Source organism: Neolamprologus multifasciatus, chromosome 2 (genome assembly GCF_963576455.1).
Source record: "Neolamprologus multifasciatus chromosome 2, fNeoMul1.2, whole genome shotgun sequence".
NCBI lineage: Eukaryota > Metazoa > Chordata > Actinopteri > Cichliformes > Cichlidae > Neolamprologus > Neolamprologus multifasciatus.
Window position 1 is genome coordinate 31,099,266 of NC_140440.1, and position 26,327 is coordinate 31,125,592.

General features: G+C 40.2%; 3 protein-coding genes across 8 annotated transcripts in view; 2 read left to right on the forward strand and 1 right to left on the reverse strand.

The window, feature by feature from the left end:
* The first annotated feature begins 28 nt into the window (after positions 1-28).
* LOC146524799 (sodium/potassium/calcium exchanger 3-like) lies at positions 29-16,202 on the forward strand. Of its 2 annotated transcripts, XM_085131809.1 has the most exons (17): positions 36-1,171; positions 1,392-1,490; positions 3,032-3,108; positions 3,220-3,294; positions 3,718-3,802; positions 5,332-5,435; positions 5,511-5,585; positions 7,153-7,178; positions 7,274-7,327; positions 7,423-7,559; positions 7,842-7,930; positions 9,049-9,316; positions 10,261-10,427; positions 10,517-10,631; positions 10,709-10,821; positions 11,843-11,908; positions 12,093-16,202. In XM_085131809.1, exons 1-17 carry the CDS (start codon positions 1,063-1,065, stop codon positions 12,201-12,203), a joined length of 1,770 nt encoding a protein of 589 aa, XP_084987935.1. In that variant the 5' UTR covers positions 36-1,062; the 3' UTR covers positions 12,204-16,202. The 2 variants fall into 2 exon arrangements, with proteins under 2 accessions (XP_084987929.1, XP_084987935.1); XM_085131803.1 differs by having other exon boundaries at positions 29-1,171; positions 5,332-5,585.
* Positions 15,563-24,588, reverse strand: LOC146524800 (zinc finger protein ubi-d4-like). Of its 5 annotated transcripts, none has more exons than XM_085131877.1 (11): positions 24,456-24,588; positions 22,673-22,833; positions 22,255-22,362; positions 21,915-22,105; positions 21,719-21,811; positions 20,816-20,900; positions 20,190-20,324; positions 19,444-19,575; positions 19,107-19,219; positions 17,309-17,390; positions 15,563-17,135 (listed from the first exon to the last, which is right to left on the reverse strand). In XM_085131877.1, exons 1-11 carry the CDS (start codon positions 24,485-24,487, stop codon positions 17,050-17,052), a joined length of 1,218 nt encoding a protein of 405 aa, XP_084988003.1. In that variant the 5' UTR covers positions 24,488-24,588; the 3' UTR covers positions 15,563-17,049. The 5 variants fall into 5 exon arrangements, with proteins under 5 accessions (XP_084988003.1, XP_084987993.1, XP_084987985.1 ...); XM_085131867.1 differs by having other exon boundaries at positions 21,915-22,108; XM_085131859.1 differs by lacking the exon at positions 24,456-24,588 and adding an exon at positions 23,977-24,446.
* Positions 24,524-26,327, forward strand: part of LOC146524801 (high-affinity choline transporter 1-like) — a 29,454-nt gene continuing 27,650 nt past the window's right edge. Inside the window, exon 1 of the mRNA XM_085131830.1 lies at positions 24,524-24,634. The gene's annotated coding sequence lies outside the window, so the exon portion shown is untranslated. The remainder of the gene's footprint in view (positions 24,635-26,327) is intronic.

A 26,327-nucleotide genomic window follows, 5' to 3' on the forward strand; every position in this document is an offset into this window, starting at 1 on the left:
TTAGTCAGAATTCTTTAGTCTCAGAATTCAGATAAAAAAGAATTCTTACATTAATTTCAGAATTCTCCATTCTGACGTTTTTCTGAGAATTCTGAGATTAAAGTCAGAATTCAGAGAAATAAGAGATTAATCTCAATTCTGACTTTAATTTTCTGAGATTAAAGTCAGAATTCTGACTTTTTTTCTCGGAATTCTGGAAAAGGAAAAAAAAAGACGTGCCCACTTTTTTCCAGCGTCCCTAATCCTCTTCCATACTTAACAGCAAAGGAGACCAGATCCAAATATTTTCAGTGAAAGGAGACCAAGAATAAAAGAAGCCGAAAGAAGAATAAAATTATAGATGTTATGGCTCTCTTTGCAGTTTGCATCTTTTTTACTTTCACTTTATTTTTGTTTTTATCTCATTTCATTGTCTTATCATCTATGTTAAGTTGCATTGCGTATATGTCTTTATTCAACATCTTTCTGATCTTATTTTTGGACCTTACTTCACACAGAGGCTTTACTCCCTTTAACCTTTTGAATTTTCCTTTTTAATCGATGAAAAAAATATATATACTTTTTGAAAATATTCTCATTCACCCCACAGAATCCCGGTGCCGCGCGCTTCACGTGACACTTGAATCATTGCTTCGTGTTATCAGTATTTCACTCGCGTCGCCCCACCCAGCTGAAGGCGCTCTAGTCTGTAGGTCCAGGAAAAAAAAACCTCCTCCCCGACGGGAAAATCATAAACAGCAGATCAGATTTAGGTCAGGAGGAAAGGGGGGATATTATCAAATAGGCGCCGGCTGATGATTCATTGTGTGCACGTATCCGCTGGATGTATGTGAAGCGTGTGGATGCTGCACGATTCGTGCTGACTGACTCCCGGAGATGCTGTGGACAGGCCGAACCTGTTTAACATCCGCTTGCTTATTGGATGGAGCAAAGAAAGATAGACAATAAATCAAAATAAGAGATCAACAGGCCAGTTGTATTCGGTCTGAGAGCAGGAGTCCGAGGAAGAGGGGCAGCGGCATGTTCTGAACGGAGAGCCGACGAGCGGCGGCAGCAGGCGGGATGAAGGCTCCGAGAAGACCGAGGCAGACGCGCCTCCTTCCGCGTTTCTGCGTCTGTGGAGTCGGTCTGTTCGCAGCCGCCTGGATCTTTCACTTCTGTGATGTTACAGGTGCGTATAAAGACTCTGATTTAAAGTTGTCTTAACCACTCCTATACTTTCATTATTTGCTATAACAAATCAAATTGCAGTATTAAGGCAAATGTCACGTTGTACAGATTATTTTAGCGGAATACTAGTAAAGAAACACATTAAAGTTACATAAAAGGTTATGTTGAATTTATATCCTCAAATAGCTTAACTGTATTTATATGTGAATTACTCTTTTTAGACTACCATAGACCAACTGTGGATCACAGCAGCTCCTTATTCAAGAGAGAGCTCATCCAGCAAAAAGAAGACAACCAGACTGGGGGTGCTTCTAGATCTGGTGAGGTGCTTTACCACGTGTTTGTGTCTTTCACATACACTCTGTTTATAGGCGTGCATGATGCGCCAACAGGAAGATTATCTTTACAAAACTTTAAAAGTCTAATTGCATCAGTGTGTTGAGCTAGAATGAGCTCAGGTTTGGATAACCACGGCACTGAGTGTACAGTCACCGTGACCTTCTGAGCCCTTGTGTGTTTATGGAAGTCAAAGTGTGCAATCTTCGTTTATCTCCTTAAATCAAGAACTATTTCCTCTTGTGCATTCCTTTACTCCTCTGGTCCACCTTTCATTTCTTTAAATTTAGTACATATATATGTTTTAAAAACAGTTAGGTCTTTGATGGTTGCTAGGAAACTGAGTTTGTGGTTTGATGTAGTGTGCATCTGGAGCTGTTCAAAGTGCCTGCTTGTGGTATTGACCCGCTGATTAGTAACCTCTCATCAGCCGCTCTTCCATTGCTTATGCATGCTTGGATCTGTGTGGCTGCTTGAGATTTTTACAGAACACACTGAGCTGTATTCAGTCACAATGAAGTTCCTGCCTCACGGAAATATAGTGCAGATCAACTTAAAAGCTTTGTTCAAACTATCATATTTCTATTTTTAAGAGCATCATGTGGTTTCTGGTGCTAAAAATATACAGTTTGATCATGATCTGAATTAAACCAACATCACGCCATTTCTGCCTCTTAGGTGTGATTTGTGTTTGCCTCTAACTGCACATTGATATCTCTTTCACTTTTAAAAGCGGTTTAAAAAATCTGATGTACAGTTAAATCAGAAAACCTTGGGGGGAAGTCACTTGGGAGGCTGCTTTTCAGATTATTGTTGCGTCTGTATCATGAAAAAAAGCTTTTTAAATGTTGCAGTGAGCTGTGGTATTTATGAGCTTATGTGCAAGACAGTGCAGCCAAGCAAAGCAATCGCTTTCTGCTGGGAGGAGAAAGACTGTGACGCATGGTGACGCTCAGCCAAATTAGATGCCTCTGAACTTCAATATAATTGGAATTGCTTTTAGAAGAACTGACAAAGAAAGTCAATAAAACACTTGTTTTTGGATGGCGTGAGGGATAGTGTGAAGTCATAAGAGGAGCATGGAAAATACAGCTGTAATGCAATTGGACTCCTGGTTGTGTGACTTTAAACTCAAGCTGTGTCTAGACAAGATACAGGATACATTCAACAAACTGAGATACGCCAATTCTAGATCTGACGCATGCAAGAATAAATGCTCGCAGGTTCAGGGTGGAGCTGAGTTATAATTCTAATCACAGCCTTCATTTAACCACCTACCTGAGGCTCTTCTCTGAACTCCAAGGGAACAAATCCTCCTTTAAAGAAAGTGTGTTAAAGTCACTGTGAGTTAATTTTGAGACGTGACAGAAAATAATCTTCAGATATCAGAAGATCAAAGTGCAGGTTTTAGGGAGTTGTGTTTAAAATGTAATGTATTAGAATACTTAGTAACTGGTTTTTGTTGTCCAACACTGGACCTAATTCCACACGTCATTCGATTACACTCTATCCATCTTTTCCCAAGCTATCAGTGAGTTTCCTGAAGACGTCTTTACTGTGGATCAAAGGAGACAGGGTGCAGTCCTCCTTCATGTTCTCTGTGTGAGTATCACATCTGTCTGAAAGCCTGAGTTTGACATAATAAAAAGCTGTATTTTCTCTTATTTTCATCTTAAACCAAATCTTCAGTAATGCGTTTGCTGTATTTCTCAGGCTATCTACATGTTTCACGCACTGGCCATTGTCTGTGATGTTTACTTTGTGCCATCACTGGAAAAAGTGTCAGAGGTATGATGCACAAATCTATAATGGCTGAAAGTAAAGTAATACTTGATAGTTTCTCATTCTACTCTAGGTATTAAGTAAAAAAACAACAACAACAAAAACCTTTAAAGGGTAAGAAGCGAGTGTATTTTCTTTACTGGCTGTAATTAGTCTCTAAAGACATGAAACAATAGTGTGTTAGTCTATCAGAACTCTCTGTTTAAGCCTTGTGGTATTCAATTATAAACTAGTGGTCATGTTCATTGGACAAATGTAACCTTAGTTGATGTTTTTGTAGTAGTTTTTGGACAGCAGTAGAGGTCTTCAGCTACGGCAGGCTCTGGATAAACACACTGTATTTATTAGGATCAGTCCTGTGACAGAAGAATGACAAATATGACCATCCTCATCCTTAAGCCTGTTTAATCTCCCCTCTCCATCCACTAGAACCTTCAGCTCAGTCAGGATGTTGCCGGGGCAACCTTCATGGCAGCTGGGAGCTCCGCCCCTGAGCTTTTCACTTCTTTGATTGGTCAGTATCCCAGTCAGTCATTCCCTCCAGCTGGTTAGATCAATATTTCTGCCATCAGTGCTCCAATTAGAGGCAATCGGAGAGACAATGTCTAATCAGGACAGAGAAAAGTGCACATAGGGAGCCAGCAGTGATTAATTTCAGCCATTTATCATTAATCATAGATGTCAAGAAGACAACGTTTATTTTTGCTTGATGGTTTATCGTGTCACTGTAGAGCAGGTTTTTTAATCATAAGCAGTGTTTCAGTAAATAAACTTTCACTTTTTTTTAAATAAAATAAATTTTTTTTAATAAAATTAAAAAAACCTTTATTTTATATTTTGAGTTTATGTTCAGATTTTTCCTGCTATTCCAGAGTCTATAGTTCTGTGTTTACTTAACTGTTTTCCTAGTGGAGGGTTGTGTTTGTCCGTGTATTTTGTTTTCTGTTTTCAGCTCATTATTCCAGCCTCCCCCTGTGTTGTGTTTTTATTTTTTAGTGTGAGCTTTCATATCTCTGTGTTTAGTTGGGTGCTGTTGTTATTTTTACTTTGCTAGTTAGTTGTCTCTTGTTATGAGTTTCACTCACTCCCCTGCATCATTGTCTTGATTGTGTGCTCCTGTGTCTCATTTCATTCACTCCCTCTTTGAGTAAACAGTCCTGTCTCCATTGTAGCCTCTGTCAGATACTCTGTGTGTTCACTGAGTTAGTCTCTGTGTTTTTAAGCTGTGCTTGTCATCCCCAGCTCTGTTTCTTTTTTTCTGGGACTTTCACTCTAAGCTTATTGATAAGTACGTTAATCTGAGTCCAGGTCTGTGCATTAAGTTCAGACGTGAAAAATTCAACCAGTTCAAAGGAATAAACGTTTCCAAGGTGAATATATTATAAGATAAGATGTACGTTATTTATCCCAGATGTGGGAAATTCTTTTGTTACAGTTAAAAAATTACATTAAACACAAACAAGCATATACAGCAGGTCAGTAAGTGTAACTGCTTATATAATAATGTTGCCCATACACTGTGACTCTTTAGCATTATTTTTCTTTTCTTCTTCTTTTACACAGATAAAACATATCAGATATGACTGTCTTGTATCAGGTATTGCAGCATCACTGTAGCACGAGCCATTGTTATTGTTAGCAGTATATTGTGATATTATCGTATTGTGACTCTGATCCTTTATTGAGATTAACTACTAACTACTTTTTTCTGCTTTTTCTGAAACAAATGTTGACCTACAGTTTATAAAAATGAAAGCCTTACTTCTAAATCAATGTTGCCTTTGGAAATGTCCTCAAAAACGGCCTCTGATACAAAATATTTTAATCTTGAAAGAAAAAGTCTTGCTTTGACTTTAGTTGACTTTAGGCAATAAGGCAGTAAATATTACAAAACATGAAAGACATCAACTCAGCCCCTCTGGATGTCAACTGACAGATGAATTACTGTGTTTATCTTCTGTTGAGAAACTCTTAATTTGTACACTGTTGCAGATAAAACACGTGTGCATGATTTCAGTTTGATCTTTCTTCTTCTGGACTTAGCCGTGTTTATCACAAAGGGGGACGTGGGCGTGGGAACTATTGTGGGATCAGCTGTCTTTAACATCCTGGTTATCATCGGCATCTGTGGCATCTTTGCAGGACAGGTACGCACACTACAGAGCACTCCATTCTGCCTGACGGAGTCTTCACAGTGTTTCATGTTTCCTTTCTCTCTGCAGCCCATTGCTCTGAGCTGGTGGCCTCTGTTCCGCGATGCTGTTTTCTACATCCTCTCCATAGTGGTGCTTATTCTGGTGAGAAATCTCTACAGTACAAAACTCAGTACTGATGAAAAGTCCTGAAATCCTTTTGAACTGCCTTGAAGATATCAAAGCTTGGATGGCTTTGAACTTTTTGAGTTTCAATGAGAGTAAAACGGAGGTGATTGTATTTAGACCTAATAATATTTCATGCAGCCCGCTCGTAAATTGTGGTTGGCTAGGGTCTTATATCAAGCAGCATGTGGAACAAATTTGGGAGTTATTATGGAGTCAGATTTTAAATTGGACAAACATATTCGTTCGGTGTTGCAAAAAAGCTTTTTCCAGCTGAGGCAAATAGCTAAGCTGAAGCCAGTTTTGTCAAGACGTGACATGGAGAAGGTAATACATGCCTTTATTTCAACACGGCTTGACTACCGTAATGCACTGTTTTTTGGAGTCAGCCAACGATCTCTTGCTCGTCTTCCTCATTCAAAATGCTGCTGCCCGCCTCTTAACTGGTACCCACAACTATGAACATGTAACACCTATCCTGTCTTCTCTTCATTGGCTTCCTGTTCATCACAGAATTAATTTCAAAGTCCTAACACTGGTTTATAAATGCCTTAATGGTCTTGCTCCCCCATACCTTTCCGAGTTACTTTAGCCTTATATTCCTTCACGGACCCTCAGATCAGCTGACCAGCTGCTGTTGGTCGTCCCAAAATCAAGGCTTAAACGTAGAGGAGAACGAGCCTTTTCAGTTATGGCCCCAAAACTTTGGAATACGCTGCCTTTAAATATTAGACAGGCATCTTCGTTTCCTGTTTTTAAAATGCTTTTGAAAACACACCTTTTTTTGATAGCGTTCAGACTGGCTTGAGTTGATATAGTTTTTATGTGTTTTATTATGTTTTATGTGAGTGTCAGTGGTTGTATCTTGTGTTTTACCCTGTGTTTCTGTACAGCACTTTAGGCAAACTTTTTGTTTTTAAACGTGCTAAATAAATAAACTGGATTTGGATTTCGAAAAACTCGAAATACCATTTATATGTAACATTATTCCTACAATTGAAAGGAAGCACCTTTTAGTGCAAGAGTAAAAGCAAATGAAAGATGACTTTAATGTTAAACTGGTGCATCTAAAGTATATATTTTAATTGATGAATCAAGTAGAATACAAAGTCACGGCTCATACTCTGGTACACTGGTAATTCTCCATATAACGTGTGTTTTTATCGCTACTTTAGCAGCCCTACATTTGCTGCACATCTGCAAGCCCTTTTGCAACCCGCCTCTACTCCAGCTCCACCTTTCAAAATCTGTAGATCAGATTTTCATGTGTGCACAGTGAAGAGCGCCAAATAATTTTTTTTAGTTGTCTGATTTAACTACTATATAAAGTATAGGGCTAACAGTATAGGAAAAACTACACACCTCCTGTATTATTACTGGACATTAATATTGGATTTTTGTGGCCATTTTTTTATTATTTCTCATTCTTTTAAAAACAATCTTTTGCATGCCTATACTGCAACTTCTCGCAGTGAGTTATGGTTTAAATATATTTCTAAAAAACTAATTGAATAATTAATTAATTAATTTTTTTTCTTTTTTGCAGGTGATCTATGATGAAAAAGTCCTGTGGTAAGACTGCGGTAAACGTTTTTTGCAGCCGGTGTGCGTTGGATGATTGTGTGGGTATTTGTGAATCTGTGGTGGTATTTGTGTGCATGTTTCAGGTGGGAGACCATCATCCTGATCTCTATGTATGGACTCTATATAATCATCATGAAGTGAGTCTTTGCTTCTGCTCATATTTCCAACCTAAAGCCACAACATGTTTTATACGTACCACAGGCAGCATCTTCACGTGTTGTGCTTTGTGAAGGTTTAACAGATCTCTGTGCTGCTTGGTGGAGAGACACTGCAGCAGGGCAGGTCAGCCGTGTCTGAGCGGTCTGCGACGGACGACTGCTGTCGGAAACGCCGGAGACGGCGACAATGACATGGTGCCGCTGAAACCAGGTGAAAAGGGTTGTGTTTGTACGTGTGCACTTGTACATCCAAAATAGGAAAAAGTTTGCCAAGCCTCTGAGCAGCATCCAGCAGACCTAGTGACACAGTTTAAGCTGTCAGTATAAGGTTCTTGTGTTCCCCTGGGGATTTCCAACAGGCTGAAATAGAACTAGACCATTTTGACGAACAAAAGTTATTCTCTACGTAACACTGTGTCCTTTTTGTCCTCCCCTCTGTCTTCTTTTATCTCCCACTAAACATTTTTCTGCTTTTCTTCCTTCTGTCTCCAAGACTCATGTGTGGTGGCCGGTCAGGATTCAGGGGTCATGATGGTGGATGAGCAACTGAACTCGCACCCCCATCAACTCACTCTGTCAGAGGCAAGCCTCCGCCTTCTCATCACCCTGCATTTCCCCCCCCTTCACCTGCCTGCGCATGGCAGGACGCATGGTCATCAGCGAGGTACACTGCACATGCTCACACTCATTGCATAACATCAAGCTGCCCTGGCTTTTTCGGCCGGCTTGGTGGGTATTTTGGTGGGCGATTGTGGCTCAAGAGTTGGGAGTTCGCCTTGTAATCGGAAGGTTCCCGGTTTGAGCCCCGGCTTGGACAGTCTTGGTCGTTGTGTCCTTGGGCAAGACACTTCATCCGTTGCCTGCTGCTGGTGGTCAGAGGGCCCCCGGGCGCCAGTGTCCGGCAGCCTTGCCTCTGTCAGTGTGCCCCAGGGTGGCTGTGGCTACAATGTAGCTTGCCATCACCAGTGTGTGAATGTGTGTGTGAATGGGTGGATGACTGGATGTGTAAAGCGCTTTGGGGTCCTTAGGGACTAGTAAAGTGCTATACAAATACAGACCATTTAGATTTGCCACATTTAAATATAGACACTTCAATTCAGTGGTTTTCTTTTCTTTTTCTTGAAACATAGAACTAGTTAGGGAGAAGTACACAGTATCAGCAGGAACCCAAAGCTGTGGTACTGGAATAAGAAGACACTAAATTGGTGCATCTATAGCAGACAAACTGGCACACGGGGAGATGTGTACTGGCATATCAAACAACATCCTGTTCGCCATTGTTACACAGATGCCATCTAATAAGCCCACAAAGAAATCACACCAACACAGAGTGCAGCCTAATGCATAATATTAGCCCAGACACAAAAGCAGACAAGACCCCAATCTCCAAATCTGCTTCTACTCTCTCAGCTTTCTCTCTGTGCTTGCCATTTCCAGCATCAAATTAAAGCACACCTGCCAATGCTATGCCTGCTCTCTCCATGCCACCCCCACCCCTAAATAAAGCTTTCTAAATCCCCTCTGGTGAATGTGAAGACTTGCCTAGCTGCATAATCACTCTTCCTGCCAGTTCAAATAATCTTAACTACCTTCATTTCCATAACCCTGCTGCAGTGTTTCTCATGTGTTTCTGTTTTCTCCTGAATAAATTTCTTTCTTTTCTTAAATTTCTCCCGACTTCCCTCACCAACCACCCACAGAGGCAAAGGCTGATTCGAGCTCGGGTTGGCCCAGAGGAAGGGGCAGCTTCAGGGGAGGAAGGTTCAGGAGCTAGTGGGCCTTGGGGGAGAGAGAATGGGACGGCACCCGAGGGAGAGAGACAGCCACCAGAGGGAGAGTTGGAAAGGGATAAAGAGACAGTATGGGAGACATCTGGGGGAGGACAGCCCAAGGAGCAAGAGGAAGAGGAGGAGGAGCAAGAGGACCAAGATGAAGAGAATGTTCCTTTCAAACCGTTTGTCCTGCCAGGTAAGAGCCGGCCTCACAGAAAGGCCGACTGGGATTTTGTTTTAATACTTGGATATGTTTCACATCATTATGCTTTAAAGGAAATCATTTTAAATGTGAGTTTATCTGCCTAACGTTAGATTGAATCTCAGGTATTGCATATGTTCAATACACAGTCAAATATATGCACCACCACCACACACCATCTTCATGGCAATTCCTCTTAAAAGTTCAATATATCTAAAAATTTAGGCCAAACTTGGTCCTGACACAGAAGTCAATTTTTTGCTAAAAAACATGTCTATATGGTAAGACTGAACTACGACACTTGAGCTAGTCAGTCTTATCAAACATGTCTTTTGGAAAAGCAAGAGACAAAACTTACTCTCAACTCTCTCAACTCAGCTTTATAATATAAAGTATCTGAAATGCACATGTAGGCCATACTGCTTCAAAGAAATACTAAAAAACACACACTTTTTGCTTTTCGCAATAACTAGAGTTTTACCCACTATGATGTTAATATTCATTACATATTTAAAACTCAGGAAACACAGAAAAAGATTAATCCTGAAGCTCGATCATGTACCTGGCCACAGGATGCCATCTTTTGCCATCCACAGCCAATTAAATCTTCCTCTCCACAGAAAATGCAGAGATGAGAGACTGTGTCGATCTTCTAAAAGGCTTTTTCTGTCGTTGGAATCAGCCAGAACTTCCTGCTTTGATAAATAATAATATATTTATTCATCAAGGCACTGTAGAGATAATCCTTTACAGTATTTGATAGCTGATGGAGTTAGTTAAAAGGAGATGACACGAGAAGTCGCGGACACATCCAGGCTGTGCCAGTGAATAATTTAAGGGTTCAGATTAAACTGTAAGGACGCCTCTGGGCAAACTGGTGGGCGTGTGTGTGTTTCACCTTGTTTGTGCATTTCTGAGTGTTTTCATCATGTTCTCAGATGGGTGGTGTGTGCGTCTGAAGTGGCTGCTCTCCTGGCCTGTGAGCGTCCTGCTCTACTGCACCATCCCTGACTGTAACCTGCCGCGGTGGGAGCGCTGGTACCTGCTCACCTTCCTGTCCTCCACACTCTGGATAGCCTTCTTCTCCTACCTCATGGTCTGGATGGTATGATGCACATTCACACACACACACACATTTGGTTTAAACACACACGTACACACACAGAGACGCATGACCATTTTTCCTCTCTTAAGGTGACAATAATCAGCTATACATTTGGAATCCCAGATGTGATCATGGGCATCACTTTCCTGGCTGCTGGCACGAGCGTCCCTGACTGCATGGCCAGTCTCATTGTCGCCCGACAAGGTGTGTATTTGTGTGTTTAATATTTAATGAATGAAAGGAAAATGAAGATGTGAACATATGATGTTGTTATGCTGCAGGGATGGGCGACATGGCTGTGTCCAACTCCATTGGCAGTAATATCTTTGATGTGCTGCTGGGTCTGGGCTTTCCCTGGGCGCTGAGGACTCTTATAGTCAGCTATGGATCAGTGGTAACACCAGCTGTTCTCTGTACCTCAGTTTCAGTTTTACTTTTGATATGTAAGCTAGCATAGCTTCAATATTACCATGAAATGTGTTTGACGAGACAAAACAAGTCGCTCGGCACCTGAAGAAAACTTTTGTAAGTACCTTACATGATATTCAAGGCACCTTTAAAACTTACATTTGTAATTGGACAATATTTATAGAACTACTGAATTACTCTTTCATTGTTAACTACCATTTCTTTTGATTTGTAACTGATTTGTAATGAAGAAGTAATTCAAAGCTGCTATAACTAGTATTTGAAGGTTACATCAGTGTTAAAATGTGAAGATTATGCTCATCCAGATCACTGTTTAGCTCTGCAGTCTTATTGTTTTGATTCACTGTTACTTCTCTCAAAACACTGTCTTTAGCTGTGAAAGCAGCTGTTGCTACAGCCCTCTGTAAACTGTTTGTTGAGGACCAGTAGCAGACACACAAAGCTAATGTGTGTGTAAGGCAATGCACCAGAACCAGATATTTATTCAAGGAGTTGCAAGAGACCAAAAACTTTTTTCTGAGGTCATGTGCTCCCTTCATCCTTTCTTTAAGCTTTGTTCTGATTGGATGCTCCTCACAAACAAAAGGTTGGAACAGCAGGTAGGCGGGGTTCCTGTGCTCGCTGCCAGAGTTCTCTGAAACTACCAATTGTCAAGGATCTCTCTTGGCATCATACATTGTGTTTTTGTTTTATTTAATTGCAGTCTGAAGCCTGAGCGTTTGGCTCACAGGGATTACCTGTACAGGTGCTGATCTCTTTATTTGAAATGCTTTATTTGAAATGCACTGGAACGGTAACTAAATGACAGGGAGAAAGAAAAATCATACAAAATCCCTTTTAAACAGTGTGAGTTTCTTTCATTTAAAAATGGAAAAAAAAAAGCCCCGAAATTAAAAATCATTGGCCAAAACCAAAATTTGACTGTGAACATGTTGCAAGTGTTTTAAAACAGCGCGTTACACACTTCACATTGTGTGTCCTGTCAGGTGACGATAAACAGCAAAGGCCTGGTGTACTCAGTGATTCTGCTTCTGGCCTCAGTCACGCTTACTGTGAGTAGCTCATCTCCTGATGTTATAAAGCACAGATCAAATAGTGAGATTGTGTACAAAAACAAACAGACCACCCATCGCTGTCTGAGACCATTTTCACTAACATATTTCGTGATTACACAACAAAACAAAAAGCACTTATTTAATTTTTCCCGTGTGCCTCTTTCTGTCCGTAACTCCTCAGGTCCTCTGTGTCCATATGAACCACTGGAGGCTGGACCGCAGGCTGGGAGTCTGCCTCCTGCTGCTGTACGCTGTCTTCCTGCTCTGCTCCGTCGGTTTCGAACAGCTTTAGACGACACTCCCGTTACACGCAAACAAACGGCCATTATTAATGAAAAACGTACGGAGAGATGATTTATGGTTTCATTTCAAAGTGGCTTTCCACAATAGATAGTCGTTACTATGACACCGGCTGCCTACAAGCGAAACTGTTTACCTTTGATAAATGAGTCTTTTACAGAGTTTTGTACTGTAGCACTTCCAACCCGATGATAATGCACTGTCTCACAAGAAATGTATAAAATATGGAATTTGTATTCTGAAACCTAGAATATTATATAAGAACCCCAAAGTGTGTTAGTTTACTTATTATTACTGCCACAAGTAACCTCAACGAGCAGATGATTTCACATGTAAGTGTATATGGTTGCTTCTCGGTTTGTCCACTTATTTCATGTAAAGTTTTGTGTTTTCGCCATGCCTTTGTATCTGTAGCTGTAAAAATAGCATAGCATGGCTAATCACGCTCCAAATATTTGCACTAAGCCACTGTTGTCTTGGCTTTGTATACAATGTAGGCCCCACACCTGCCCCCCCCCCCCCCCCGCCCCCCGCTAAAAGCTTCTCAACACATAGGTTGGTTTAATTTTTCCTGAAACAACAATGAATATATTCTGCAAGATGTTTATAAATGTCTGTCTGGAGAGAGTCCTGAAGTGTATGTCTTTGAGTTACGAGTGCAATAAAAAACTTTGTTCTGTGATGTTTGTCTTCTGAGGCTCGAAATTCTTAATCACACTTTTAATATTTAACGGCACTGTGAAATTTGTTTTATTTGCACTTAAAGTAAAATGGAAATGCGAAAAAGATTAAAACATCTCAGAAGAGTTAAACCAAAGAGGACTAAATTTAAACTTGTTTTGAATGGACCCGAAGAAGCGGGAAAACCTACAGTTACACCAGTAGTTCTCAGACATTTTCTGGCATTTCTCCACACCTTAATTTTTACAAATCATTAATTTCTATTAATTTACTCAGCTCTTGATCGGTGCAACATCATCAGCAAACTTTTGGTTGTTTATTTTTCCTAATACTTTTATTCACCAAGATGGCAAACAGGCTAGATGGGCTACCCACAGCCATGGTCAAAGGTGGAGGCTGAAATTGGTTTTTGGGACATGGAAACTAATTTAATTTTGTCCTGTCAGCAGTTTACCTGCTAAAGCAGATGACAGAAGAGATGTATGTAAACGCTGTTGTTACTTTAACACAGTGGCGCTCTCGTTTTAGAATGGATACCGAAGCTAGGTTAAAAACAGTCAGGGGTGTTTACCTGCTGCAGTTCAGCACCATGGACAGTTCCACAGCCATCAGCTAATTTTAATGATAGGGAAAATGTTAATTATATGCAGTGTTGGTCAAGTTACTTGAAAAAAGTAATCAGTAACTAATTACTGATTACTTCCCCCAAAAAGTAATCCCGTTACTTTACTAATTACTTATTTTCAAAAGTAATTAATTACTTAGTTACTTTTTAAAAACACGATTTACAACGTGAATAGGTGATAAAGCGATAGATCTTTCAGCCCAATTCTACTTTTTCTGCATAATCCATCATACAAAATGTAATCAAATGGAAAGGTCCCTTTTTAAAACTTGTTTTGTTAGTTTTAATCTTTTAACTTTATGCATCAAGCAAAAATTTAATTATATGCAACATTCTCTGACTTGAATAAATTAGTTTAACATTTAAACCTATTTTCTGCACATTCCAGCACATAAAATAATTTTTTTTGTGTGTGTTTACACTCACTCTTTCAAATAGATGCAAGTAAAACACAGCAGAAAATAAATAAAGTCAAAGACTAGCGGTCCTGTTGCTCTATTTTCACCTGTAAAGCAGGAGAAGGGTAGGCGGAGGTTTACCCTGGTGCAGGTGTGCCGCAGCGGTCAGTGGAAGAATCCGCGAGTTTCTCTGTGAATTTCCCATTACGTCATAGCGCATTCGGTGCTTGCTCGGAAGTTTAGGGGTTTTTTTCGGTGTAAAAAGACGTTTTCTTCCCAAGCACAACGGAAGCTAATGTTTTTGTCACTTTTTATGGAATCAAAGTAAAGTCAGTACTTCCACGTTTTAAACGCTGCACGCTCATACTCTCTCTGCACTCATATATTATCCATTGTTGATCTGCACACAGCTGTTGCCACAAACGTCTCACTCGCTTACGTCATTGTCATGAGACATTCTCGCAAAAAAAAAAATCACGGTTTTAGTAACGCAGCGTTCCTATGGGAAAGTAACAGTAATCTAATTACCGTTTTTGCAATAGTAATCCCTTTACTCGTTACTTGAAAAAAGTAATCGGATTACGCGTTACTGCCCATCTCTGATTATATGCAATATGATGAAGGTAAAGAAGCAGTGTTATGGAGGTTTGTGACAGCATGCATAAGCTCAAATGCACTGAACAGGCAAACATCCAGTCTGACTTTGCTACTTCAGATTTGTCACCTGCAAATCCATGATGTTATTCTCCCGTTTGACAACATCTAAAAGGTGCTCTACTGGATTGAGATCTAATGGTTGTGTAGGCCATTTAGGTACACTGAGCTCGGTGTCACGCTGAAAAAAAACAAACAAACAGTTTGGGCTTTGTGACATGACACATTATCGTTCTTGAAGCAGATGGGAACACTTGAGTCACAAAGGAACATGGTCAGCAACGATACTCGGGTAGGTGTTTAGACAATACTAATTTGGGACTAACAAGCTCAGAAGTACAAAAATATCCCACACACTATTACAGCAGCACCACCAGCCTGTATCAACTTTATCAACCAACCAATGATGATACAGTGCAGATTAGATCCATTCTTTCATGTTGCCAAATTCTGAACCTACCATTCAAATGCCACAGCGGAAATCGAGACTCATCTTCTGTTATCTTCTCTCTTCCAACTTTGGTAAGCGTGCATTCAGCCTCAGTTTCATATTCTTAGCTGACAGGTGTGGCATCCAGTGGGGTCTTCTGCTGCTATAGCCCAGCTCTTCTGCTCACTTTGATTGTAATGAGTGGTTGAGTTATTGCTGGCTTCCTATCACATTGAAGCAGTCTCCTCTGACCTCAGACATCAACAAGGCATTTTCTCCAGAGAATATGCTCAGCCTGGTCTTTTTGCAGTGCTTTTTAAGATTATTCTTTGGAAACCCAAGAAATGGTTGTGTGGGAAAATCCCAGTACATTTGGTGCCACATTCACAATCACTGGAATTGCCTTTTCCAAGTGGCATTGACCTGTCTAAATTCAGTGAGTTGCTGCCATTTGGTTAAGTAAGCAGATCATTTTGTTAACAAGCAGTTGAACAGTCGTACCTAATCATAATTAAGGAAGGAATAATTCAGGAAAAGACAAAAATGAAATAACAATGAACACATTATTAAAGGTGATATTTTTCATTCAGGCTAAATTGGCTTCAATACCAAAGAAATGTAAAAATAAAAATAGTACAACAAAGTACATCATTATACAAATACTCATAATGGAGGTTTGACATATCAGAATAATCAAATAAATCCAAACATGTCACAGTCATAAAAAAAATAGAAAAAGGCAAATACAGTACAGAGAATGCATTAGGAGCTAGATATTGAAGTGTTTGCTATGCTGTAGAGTTTACAAAATTCTACTAGAAAACTCCCAATACCAATGGAATATCAGATAATACAAAATGAAAAAATAAAATAAAATACAAACAATACATTGTCAACAACAACAAAAAAATAAAGAGTGTGACATGAGAGTGTGTGTGCGTTCATACAGGTGCAATTTGCATGCAAATCTGCCTCAGTGTGACAAATGATGAAAGCAGCTACAGTTTGTGAAAGCGTGTGTGCCACTGAATCAACAGAAATGGAGTGTGAAAGGATGATGTCACTGCCAGATGAAGTTTACAAAGCAAGCAAAATAACAGCTGTGAGAACAGGATGCTACTTTATCCTAATTAGGTTCATGTTTCTGACGTCCCGGCAAAATCAGGTTTTCTGTCTGATGGAGAAAGATGAAAAAAAAAAGGGGGGGGGAAAGGCTTTTGTTTGATGAGCTCAGCCTACAGCATATGGTCTTTATGTAGTGTTTGGTTGAAGTAATGGAGTGGAGGTGAAAGGTAGCAAATACAAAAACTTTTGTGCAGACTCAAATGAGCGAGTGATGAGCCACTGTCGTGTGATGGCGGACCTTGGCACTGACCGGGTCCCTCTCTGGAAACTTCCTCAAAGGATAAATACTCCGATGGATCAGACAAAAGCACACATGCCACTACAAAAGCCCACTAGTAACCAGAACAATAACAATAATGATAATAATAATAACAATAAGAAGAAGAAGAAGAAGAATACTCAACCGTTTACTGTATGTTGTGACATTTTCCTTTTGCTCCTTTCGGGGAATAAAAACAGATCATTCAGCAGAAGAAGAACTGTGGTGGGTCGACACTGCACACTGTGTCTTTGAGTGTGAGGGGTGCAGGTTGTTAGCTGTGGTGCTAATCCGTTTTCTCCTAGGAGCTCCCATGGAGACAGCAGCTACTATGGTTACTGTATGCGCTCTGTCTCTGGTATCTGGTGTGTAACAGTCCAGGAGAAAGTGTGTGTCCATGCTGTTTGACGGCAGGCCTCGGGGACTCTGCAGGCAGGTTGGTAGTGACGGTTTGATCCCCGTGGTTGCTGATCTGAGGTCTGTTTTGGCTCTGTTCCCCCCTCCCCCTTTGGCCGCTGAAGATATGAAAGACTTCTAAAGCTGATCTGCAATCCGGCTCAGCTACATCAGGACCGAGCCTCGAGCTCCGGACTGAGAGGAGGTCTGACGTTTCAATTCGGGGTGGGATCCTGGTGCCTGAAGGGGGTGGAGTCCACCACTGTGTTGTCACTCAGGGGCGGAGCTCTGGTTTTGCTGGTATATGGAGGCTTTGTCCTTCAGCAGAGCCAGGCACAGGTGGCAGCTCCAGCTCCCTGGAAAACAGAAGCAAAGTGAGACAAGGCTCGAAGTGATGGAATCTCGGAGTAACTTGGCGGATACCAGAAGGCCACTAGCTGGTGTATTGGTCACATTTTTACAGCTCTCTCAGTTGTATCTAACAACTTCCTCTGAGTTTGCTACCCTCTGCTGTAAAGTGTCTGCTTACCCTCTGGTGGTTCAGTCATGGGTGGAGTTAGACAGTACATGTGGTAGCCTCGATCACAGTCATCACAGAACAGCAGCTGGTCCTACAAATACACAAAATTTCAATTTACTGATGAAACTCACACTTTTCACTCTCCTAACCATCTGCATTTAATAATTAGTTATTATTATTCATCTCTGGCTCTTCCACCGTGTGTCTTTTATCCCATCTTCCTCCCCTCACACCCAAATAGTCGATGGCTGCCCCTTCCGAGCCTGGTTCCGCTGGAGATTTCTTTCTGTTAAAAGGAAGTTTCTCCTACCCGCTGTCACCAAAGTGCTTGCTCATATCTGTCTGATTGTTGGGGTATTTCCTGTATTACTGATGGTCTTTACCTTACATTGTAAGGAAGAGACACTGTACGAAAACTGAATTGAAGTAAGGAGGAGCAAAAGGACAGTTACTCTCAGAAACAGTCTCAATTTCTGTTTATCACAATAAGCTAAAAATTAATTAATTAATTAACAGACTTAAAAAATACTGGTGACCACCAGTGCTACCACTCAGAGGGTTAGGGTAACCCTTCCTAGTAGATAAACCTATGGTATCAATTTAAAAATCCTGCATTACATTGTTCTTGCTATCACATGCTAACAAGATTTTCAGGAAACTTGACCTCACCAGGATTTCAACTAATCCGAGATTTTTAATAGCCAGCCCTAAGGTATCAGTTCGAAGGTCGTACATCACCTTGTTGTTGAGTTATTGCATTCACAAGAAGAATATCCAATATCATTTTTATATGATTTTCTCTTTAATTGAACTATGAAATTCCCCACTCGTAGGACTAATAAAGGTATCTTATCTTATTATCCAATTTTTTAAAATCGGATACCCAAAGATACTGTTTATTTGGCCCAGTATGTTATGCTGGTGTCAAGACAGCAGTTTATCAATAAAGAAAATAAAGTTAATCACACCTACATGAGCCACTATAACAACTAATTTGCCTTTGTTGTCCCTCTCAAACTCATTAAACACACTAAAAACAGAGTCGGGGGGACTGCAAGTCAACAAGCTGAAACTGAGAAGTGATGTTACACTGTGTCTGTCCCACAGCTGTGACGCACAGAGTGGATGTTTGCTCATTAAAACAAAAAGATTTTTAAAATTAGACAGTTTAAGGTAAATAATATACCTTTACAATTTTCTACCATATTCTTAGTAAATCTTGATCATTTGCAGTGCATAGTAAATAAATATTCTTTTTACAATTCTGGTAAAAGCAGCCAAAAAGGCGGTCAAGAGATGCTGGCTCCTTCCTGTGCCCCCCACTATATCAGATTAGAAAGACATTGTGAATGAGATTTGTGTAATGGAAGCTATTACGTTCTCAATAAGTCTTAAAAAAAAAAAGAAAAAAAAAAAAAGAGCGTTTTTGTCAAATTATGGAGCAAGTGGGTCAGTTTTATTAAGCCTCTGCACCCAGACTTTGTTGAAATTTCTCCTGTTTAGAAACTTAGAGTGCCTGTGAGTGCCTTATCTCCTTTTAAACCCTGTGACAGATGTTGCTCCCCACTTGTTCTTTGTTCTCAAAACGTAAAAAGATAAAAGTGGTTTATATTTGGACATCCTGTTATTGACACACTATGTTGTACTCCACTTCTTGAAAATAAAGAATTTAAAAAATTAGACAGTCTTATGTGCATATGGTCAAAAAGAGAAGAAAGGGGTCACAGGCTGTTTTTTTAAACTTGTAACCACTACAGATTAAGGTTTTGGGGAACATTTAAAAAAAAAAAAAAAAAAAAAAGCTCACATCATTCTCGGAGGTGCCACAAACATTGCAGCATTTGCACTCGATGCACTGCCAGCGATAGGTCTTCACCGCAGCCATCATCACTGGTGTGAACTGCAGGCACGTTGGGTGGCCTACACAAAGGAGACAAAAAAAAACAAAAACACACAAAACAGGTGAACAACAATGAAAACTGTGAGGAAGTAGTGTGGAAAGACCTGCAGGCATCATGATACAGAACATTTTAAGGTTTAAATGGTTGTCTCAAGAAAGACCAATTACACCAAACAGCAGATAAATATCTGCTTTAAACTATATGTGTGATAACCAAGCCTAAAGGGACACAATGCGTTCATACCTGAGCGACCGCAGTCTGAACAGGATACCAACTCTTCTGATTGGCCGGTCTTCTGGTTTAGGGTGGAATCTCCCAGACAGAAGTCACAGTAATCGTTGGGCAGTGCCAGCCCATTGGGACCCTTCTTAGTAGCTGTGCAGGAAATAAGTGAAGAAACTATAAGAATCTGAACGTATGAAGGAAAGAGAACACTGCGCTCTTCTCCCAGGTAAGCAGATCAGCATATACAGCTTAAAAATGAAAGCTCCACATTTTCCAAGTACAAACCTGTTTGTAGCAGGCCTTCCAAAAATAACATTCATAATGATGATGCATTGAATTATGATTGAAACTTAAGTATGAGTGACAACTCACAAAACGCACTTGTTTTTATGGATATGATAACACGATTTCGCGTGCACAAAGGAATTTCTTTTTTAAAAAAAAGCGAGACCATGGATATGTTTGGGGGTTTAAAAAAACAGACAAAGAAAAAAATAAATATGGATGATATGCTTTAAAAAAAAGGGGGGGGGGGGGGAGCCAAAAGTCCCAACTGTGCAAGCACATTTCAATCAGGAATGCCTCCAAATTTGGGATCTGAAATAATGAAAATCAAAAAATGAAAAGAGCAAGAAAAATTTAAAAAAAGAATGAGAGAGAGACTTCCCTTGAACAAACACACACATGCTACACAGCATGCAACCAAACCTCCTTCCCCTCTTTCTCTCCATCCCTCTCTCTCTCAGCACTAGAGAGTGACTCACTCTTCTGCTCCTCAGGCTGGCGAGGAGTGGGTGGTGCCTCGATCTCCTCGCGGTCCTCGCCCTCCTCCTCTGCCAGGTGAGAGTGTGTATAGTGGTAGCTCAGGCCAGGACGGTTCTTGTAGCGCTTCCCACAAACTGACACACACACACACGTTCATACAAAAGTGTTATAGTTGTGGCAGCGAATTTTAACTACCGTCCAAAAAGGCCCAAGTTGGAAACAAGGTGGGCGTGCACCTTTCACCACCTCAAAACCAAGTAAAAGAAAAAACATTTTAAAAAAACTAACTTCATTTCATATGATTAATTGTTGACGGACACGCTAGTAGCAAACTCATACAGCGAAGGAGAGCATTTGCACAGCGAGCTGGGGCCAACAGGAAGTTACAGAGCACACGAAGCAGCATCTCAGGGATAAGAGAGAGAAAAAAAAAAAGACAACGCATCCAGGCGAGCAACTTTTTCAACTTCCGCGTCGTCAAACTTTAGTTCCAGGTGGGATCTTTCAGATGACTCCATGCATGGCACAAGGCTCATCTTTGTCTTTTAAGAGGGGAAAAGCAAACGCCTCTCTTGCTGGCATGCATGGCGCACACAAACACGTTACACAGAAAGCTAATACTCACTGTCGCAGGCGTAAGGTTTATCCCTTTCCTCCAGCGCTGCAGCTGCGGCCTCCGTTTTCTTCTTGCCATTCTTGTCACTGCGGCCCTGAACAACAAATTGCACAGTTGAGACCAACAAACAGACCAACTTAAACAACACAACTTACTTTGCATACATCACCTTTAACGGTTTTGAAAAACAATAATGAGAAGCAAGTGCATTTATGACAATTGGTACAGATCAAAATGTTTTGGGAAATGAAAATGAATTGAACATTTTGTGAAATTGGTTCACTGGAGAAATCAAAATTACAAAAATAAACTCTTACACAGGAGAACCAGCTGAACAAGAAAAGCCCCTTTCAGATAAATATGCCTTTCGATAAGAGTGTCAGCTTCATGTATCAGAAGCACAATGGCCAACCGTATCTGTGTCTGAATGACAGAACAGTGTCAGTCAATCAGACTAAAGAAGCCAGTGATGTTTCATATTATATCTCTGAAGAGATCAAACAATATCCATGGAAAAAAAGTGCGTTTAAGAAAAACTTTAGATTGAGAACTATAAGCATTGCAACTTAAGTAGTAACTGTAAGCGCTGTTGTTGTAAGTTGTTTTAATTCAGTTATCTATCAACTATCACTGTTTTAATTATGTAAGACAAATGATGAGCTGATTAATAAAATTTACTGTATTATTAAAAATGACAACATTGAAAACACATTACGCTGACTGCAAATAAGACAAAGGATGACTTGAATTATCAGCAGCTCATCTGGTCACGTTTTTCTTTTTGTTATTGTAAAGATTTCTTTATTTCCTGTCAGAAAGATGTAACATCAAATATCGGCCAAGTTAATATTTTAAACATATCAGTTTGGACTCACAGTTGGCAATCCATCAGTGAAGAAACAGAACACTAACCTTGGACTTGCTCTTCCCTCGCCTCTTGGGGGTCTCATCCTCAAAGTCTTCGTCATCCAGATCATCCAGGTAGTCATCATGGTCCAGCACTCTCTGCCATAAAAATAACAGTCTAATTGCTTCTGCTTGTTAAAAATAAATCATTTGTGCCATTTTTGACAAAAAGCATCAGCATCGAGTCAGCTTTGGGTCTGACCTTACGGATGCGCCCAGAGGATGTGGTGGTCGTTGATGTCACAGGAGGCTCCACGGTAGCCGGATCATCCTCAGGGCCTCGAACATCTGCCACACCGCTCCTCCTGTCAAGGGGCTCTCCTTTCAGCAGGGCCTCCAAACTGCTGCCATCCACTGCTCCCAAGGCATCGCGCTTCAGACCCAGCTCCAAATCTGCTACACAAACAAAGCAGAACAAAAATGCTTACAACCACTACAAGTGTAACAGATAAACCAGTGTATAGAAGAAAGAAAAAAAAGAAAATAATTAAACTTATGGAATGTTTATTTAAATGGAAAAGTTGTTTCATTAGAGGTGGTACCTGGTTTGATTGGGGGAAAGGCCAGACGGGGATCCTCAGGGGGATGAGAACGCCGTTTCTTTCTCCAGCGACGGGCTGGGTAGGTGTAGAGCTGCCCTGGAGCTACGCCTGATGTGACAGAGAAACACCAAAAGCTGAAGTATGTTTTAGTGAGATGACATGCTACACCCTGTATATCAGTTACAGAGATCATCTAAGGAGCTTGGAAAGAAAAGCGACTGGACTTCATTAACCTCTAATCCAAGAAGCTTCTTCAGTTCTTTGGTTCTTCAGAAACTTCTCGGATAAGAGGTGAAATGTCTTCAAGAAACTTAAGGTCGTCCAGTCGCTTTGCTTTCCAAGCTCCTTGGATTACTGTGACCTAGATGACTGAGAACCTACAAATACTTAAAGAAATCATCCAACACTACTTCGATACCTGCACTTCGGTGTCTCTTCTCCATCCAGATGTAACAGTTGGACTGGGCTACACCAGTCTGAGAGTCCAGGAAAGGCATAAGGATGCTGCGCTCGGCACACAGACGAGCATTATAATTATGACACTGCTCCATGGCATCTCTGTAATACTGCTCTCCAAGCCTGAAAAGTGGAAGTTGGACACTAACAGGTCAAATAACACAAATCAGAACAGACTGTTAATAATCAACTGCTAATTCAACAAAGTTCAAATAATCAACACTGAAGAGATAAGTAAAAATGTATCAGCAGCACCAGCAGTCCTTAAAATGTCTATGTTTAACTGTCTCGTTACATTTGTTGTCACAAATGCTTTTGTGGTTTCCCTCCTTGGCTTGCTTTAGCTCAGATATCCCTGCACAGTCAATGGGTGTATCTCTAGCTAAAACTATCCAGAGCTCAGAGCCAGGCACAAGCTAGCAGCCTCAGTAAGAGCAAAAGATCAATGTAGTTATGTGAAAAATTATGCAAGCAAGTGAAAAAGATATGAGTTATCTGGTTAAGTTATTAACATACTGCAAACAACACACAGCAGAGCATTTTATTTTCAGTAATTTAAGTGAGAGAAGATCCTCTAATTAACTTCAACCTGGGGGACATTTTCAAGTTTAATCATCTCTTTATTATGAAAATAATTTGCATTGAAAAAAAAAGGTTCAGTTTGATTAATATATCCTGAGTTATAGTTCTTAGAAAAAAAGGAAATGGTATTGGCAGGTCGCAGTTAAGGGAAAAATCAGCCAAGAAAATTGCAATCAGTGCTTCTCTAGTACTAAACAATTATGTATTAAACCTTTTTTCAGCTGATATTTTTGTTACTTAGATGCCAAGCAAATTTTAGCTGGGTTTAACAGCATGACTATGCTCTGTAAAGAGTCGAGATAAAGTGGATTAAGACACATAGCAGCTTATTTTCACTTTAAAACAGTCTTTTTTGAATAACATGCAGCTGATACATGACTGTGCTATCACACAAACCGGCCTTGCTTGAGCTGCACAACAAAGGAGCTGTGAAATTACTGCAAACGGCTACCGAACAACCTACTGCGACTTTGCTCGCATATTTCACCACAAATGTCTCTTCTACTGCTTTGCAATTACATCACAATTTAACTATTTTAACGGACTAGTCAATGTCGATGTTTCTAAAATGAATAATTAAGGGTTACTGCTCTCCTCATAAATCCACTATTAATTATGTTGAATCACAGCAGTAAAACGATGATATTTTCTCTTTGGGGTCAATGTATTTAATTATTTACTTACGGGCGACACCAAACCAGGCCTAGTTTCATTTGAGCATTCAGCATTATCAGTAACGGTGGAGGGTGTCAGAACAAAAGGTTGATTGTTAGCGACTCTCGTCACAACAAAGCGCCCGCCAACCTGACAGGTTAAAGGAAAATTAACCCTCTTTCATCTGCGTGCGACTGGCTACAAACAGTTTAAAGCTTTTACACGTAAAACCACTTTAAGTACAATTAAGACTTGCTGAATTAGGTTTAAACCGAGGCTGAAATGCAGCTCCATAGCAGGGTTGATTCCCTTATGTTTCCCCAAAGCTAACAAGCTAACAGTAGCACGGAGGATAACGTTATCCTCTTGGGACAATTATCGTATTCAATACTGAAGATGCGATGTGCAATTTTTCTGCGCCCTGCCTTTAAAACGATGAATAATTAACTAAAAAAGCGCCTCTGTGCGGCTGCTAGTTTAACTCTCACAATAAATAAAGGTAAACTTACACTTTAACAACACTGTCGACGGCCGCCGCCATATTTGCTTATTGCGGTTGTGTGATGTGCCACTGCGCCTGCGCACAGATGCTGGAACCCGTTATTGCCTCCACCTGGTGAAAAACACGAAATGCGCATTTTACAGCAAACTTCTCCGCACTTCGGTTCCGCTACACAACCACATTCGGGTAAGAGGGGTCATTTTTACTTAAGGTGACTTATAGACGAAGGAATATGAAACATGAGCAAAAATCTAATGCATAAAATACTAATAAGTTTAGAAAATGTACCATGTGTTGAAATTGTGTGTCTCTCGACGTTTGTTTGGTTTGGGTTGTTTGTTTTTTTTACTACAACCAAAGTTCAAATTTGTCAACAGAACAAGCATTTATGTTTACTGTGAGACAGGGTTGTCTACATCATTTATTTTCAAAAGCTTCTTTGCCAAAGGGCAAGCCAACATAACAATGCACACCTGAGTTAATGTGTGCTCAAAATAACTCTTGCATCATATAATCACTGCTCATTTTAATTGTATTTTTCGACATTTGTAGCATCTGATTATAGCCCCCCCCCCCCCCCTTTTATATTTTATATACAGACAAAGAACATTCCACAAACTCTTACACGTTGATAAGCAGGAGTCCCACTATCTGTTTAACGTCTCCCATTACAATGGCCTCACTGTGTTAACGTTCCACATGCATGTAAACTAGTGACAGGAGTGCTCTTACTATAGTAGAGTGAGAAAGTGATATTACTATAACTAATGTGATATGATTAAATATGTGATTAATAGATGAGAAAAGAAATCTGCCACCACATTCCACCCTTTGTGATACCACAATTAAGAATTAAAACTAATTAATTAAGAACCACATAAAAACACATGGAAATTTCTTTTCTAACTACTGTACATCAGCACCATTGTGTACTCAAAGAATTCACAATGTGCATCTTCCCTATAGTCAGAAGGAAACAACAAATTCACATTTTATGGTCATCTTCTCTCCATCTGAGTCTCCACCCTTTGTTCGAAGGATGGCAGCTATATCATAAAAGAAAACACAATATGAGATCATATTGATCATCATTATCTGCAAAGAAAACTTCAACCTTAGTTACATCAAGCTGCTCTCTCATAAGAACCCGTTGTTAAGATTAGGAAGTTTTTCAGTGTGTGTGATATATTTTCCCACTTTATCATTAAATCTCCCAATTTATTAACTGTTTCTGTAAAAGACCCTCATCCCCCGTGTTATTAGGGATTGAGGCAAACATGCCTCACCAAACATCACACACAATCCTTTGTGCCATTTGCTTTGCCCTGTCTAGATGTTTGCCATCAAGGACAGTGAATATGTCTGAATCTGTAGGTACCACAAACATATACTAACACTGATGTTAGTGCTTCTCGAGTTTTAAAGTAAACCCAAAAGAAGCCATGAATTTCCACACAGCCAACATATATCAAACACTTCTGAGCTACTTTTTACAACAGAATTATAGATCTTTCCTCTCTGTCTATGCAGTGTACTGTACTCTTTACTATTGTATGGCCATCAGCCCGTTTAAAAGGTGTAAACCTTCTCAAGGGCATTTACAATTATCTTTACTGTGCCCACATCAGTGATTGGGGAAACCAAGACAACCACATTTAACTCTGGAAGAACAGCCTCCTTGTTTAGGTGCTTCCATCATGTTTGAGGTCTATCAAAATCCCTCAATGAAATGTGATGAACCCAAAATCCTATCTTTACGGTGTCAAATGTGTCAAAATTGAGTACACATGTCAAAAGAACTCACAACTGTTGTTACTCTGTTTACTCAGACAATGAGGGCCTAATGCACTTACGCATCAGGAACTGACATGCTAGATAA

What these genes read in the sequence shown, in the direction of transcription:
- LOC146524799 (XM_085131803.1), top strand. Translation starts at nt 1,063, where the DNA reads ATGAAGGCTCCGAGAAGACCGAGGCAGACGCGCCTCCTTCCGCGTTTC. An exon ending in CCATAGTGGTGCTTATTCTG is followed by an intron (nt 5,586 to 7,152) that starts GTGAGAAATCTC and finishes TCTTTTTTGCAG; the next exon opens with GTGATCTATGATGAAAAAGT. An exon ending in TATGATGAAAAAGTCCTGTG is followed by an intron (nt 7,179 to 7,273) that starts GTAAGACTGCGG and finishes TGCATGTTTCAG; the next exon opens with GTGGGAGACCATCATCCTGA.
- LOC146524800 (XM_085131854.1), bottom strand. Translation starts at nt 24,020, where the DNA reads ATGCTGAATGCTCAAATGAAACTAGGCCTGGTTTGGTGTCGCCC. An exon ending in GAAGAGACACCGAAGTGCAG is followed by an intron (nt 22,363 to 22,672) that starts GTATCGAAGTAG and finishes CTGTCACATCAG; the next exon opens with GCGTAGCTCCAGGGCAGCTC. An exon ending in CCAGCCTGAGGAGCAGAAGA is followed by an intron (nt 19,576 to 20,189) that starts GTGAGTCACTCT and finishes TTTCCTGCACAG; the next exon opens with CTACTAAGAAGGGTCCCAAT.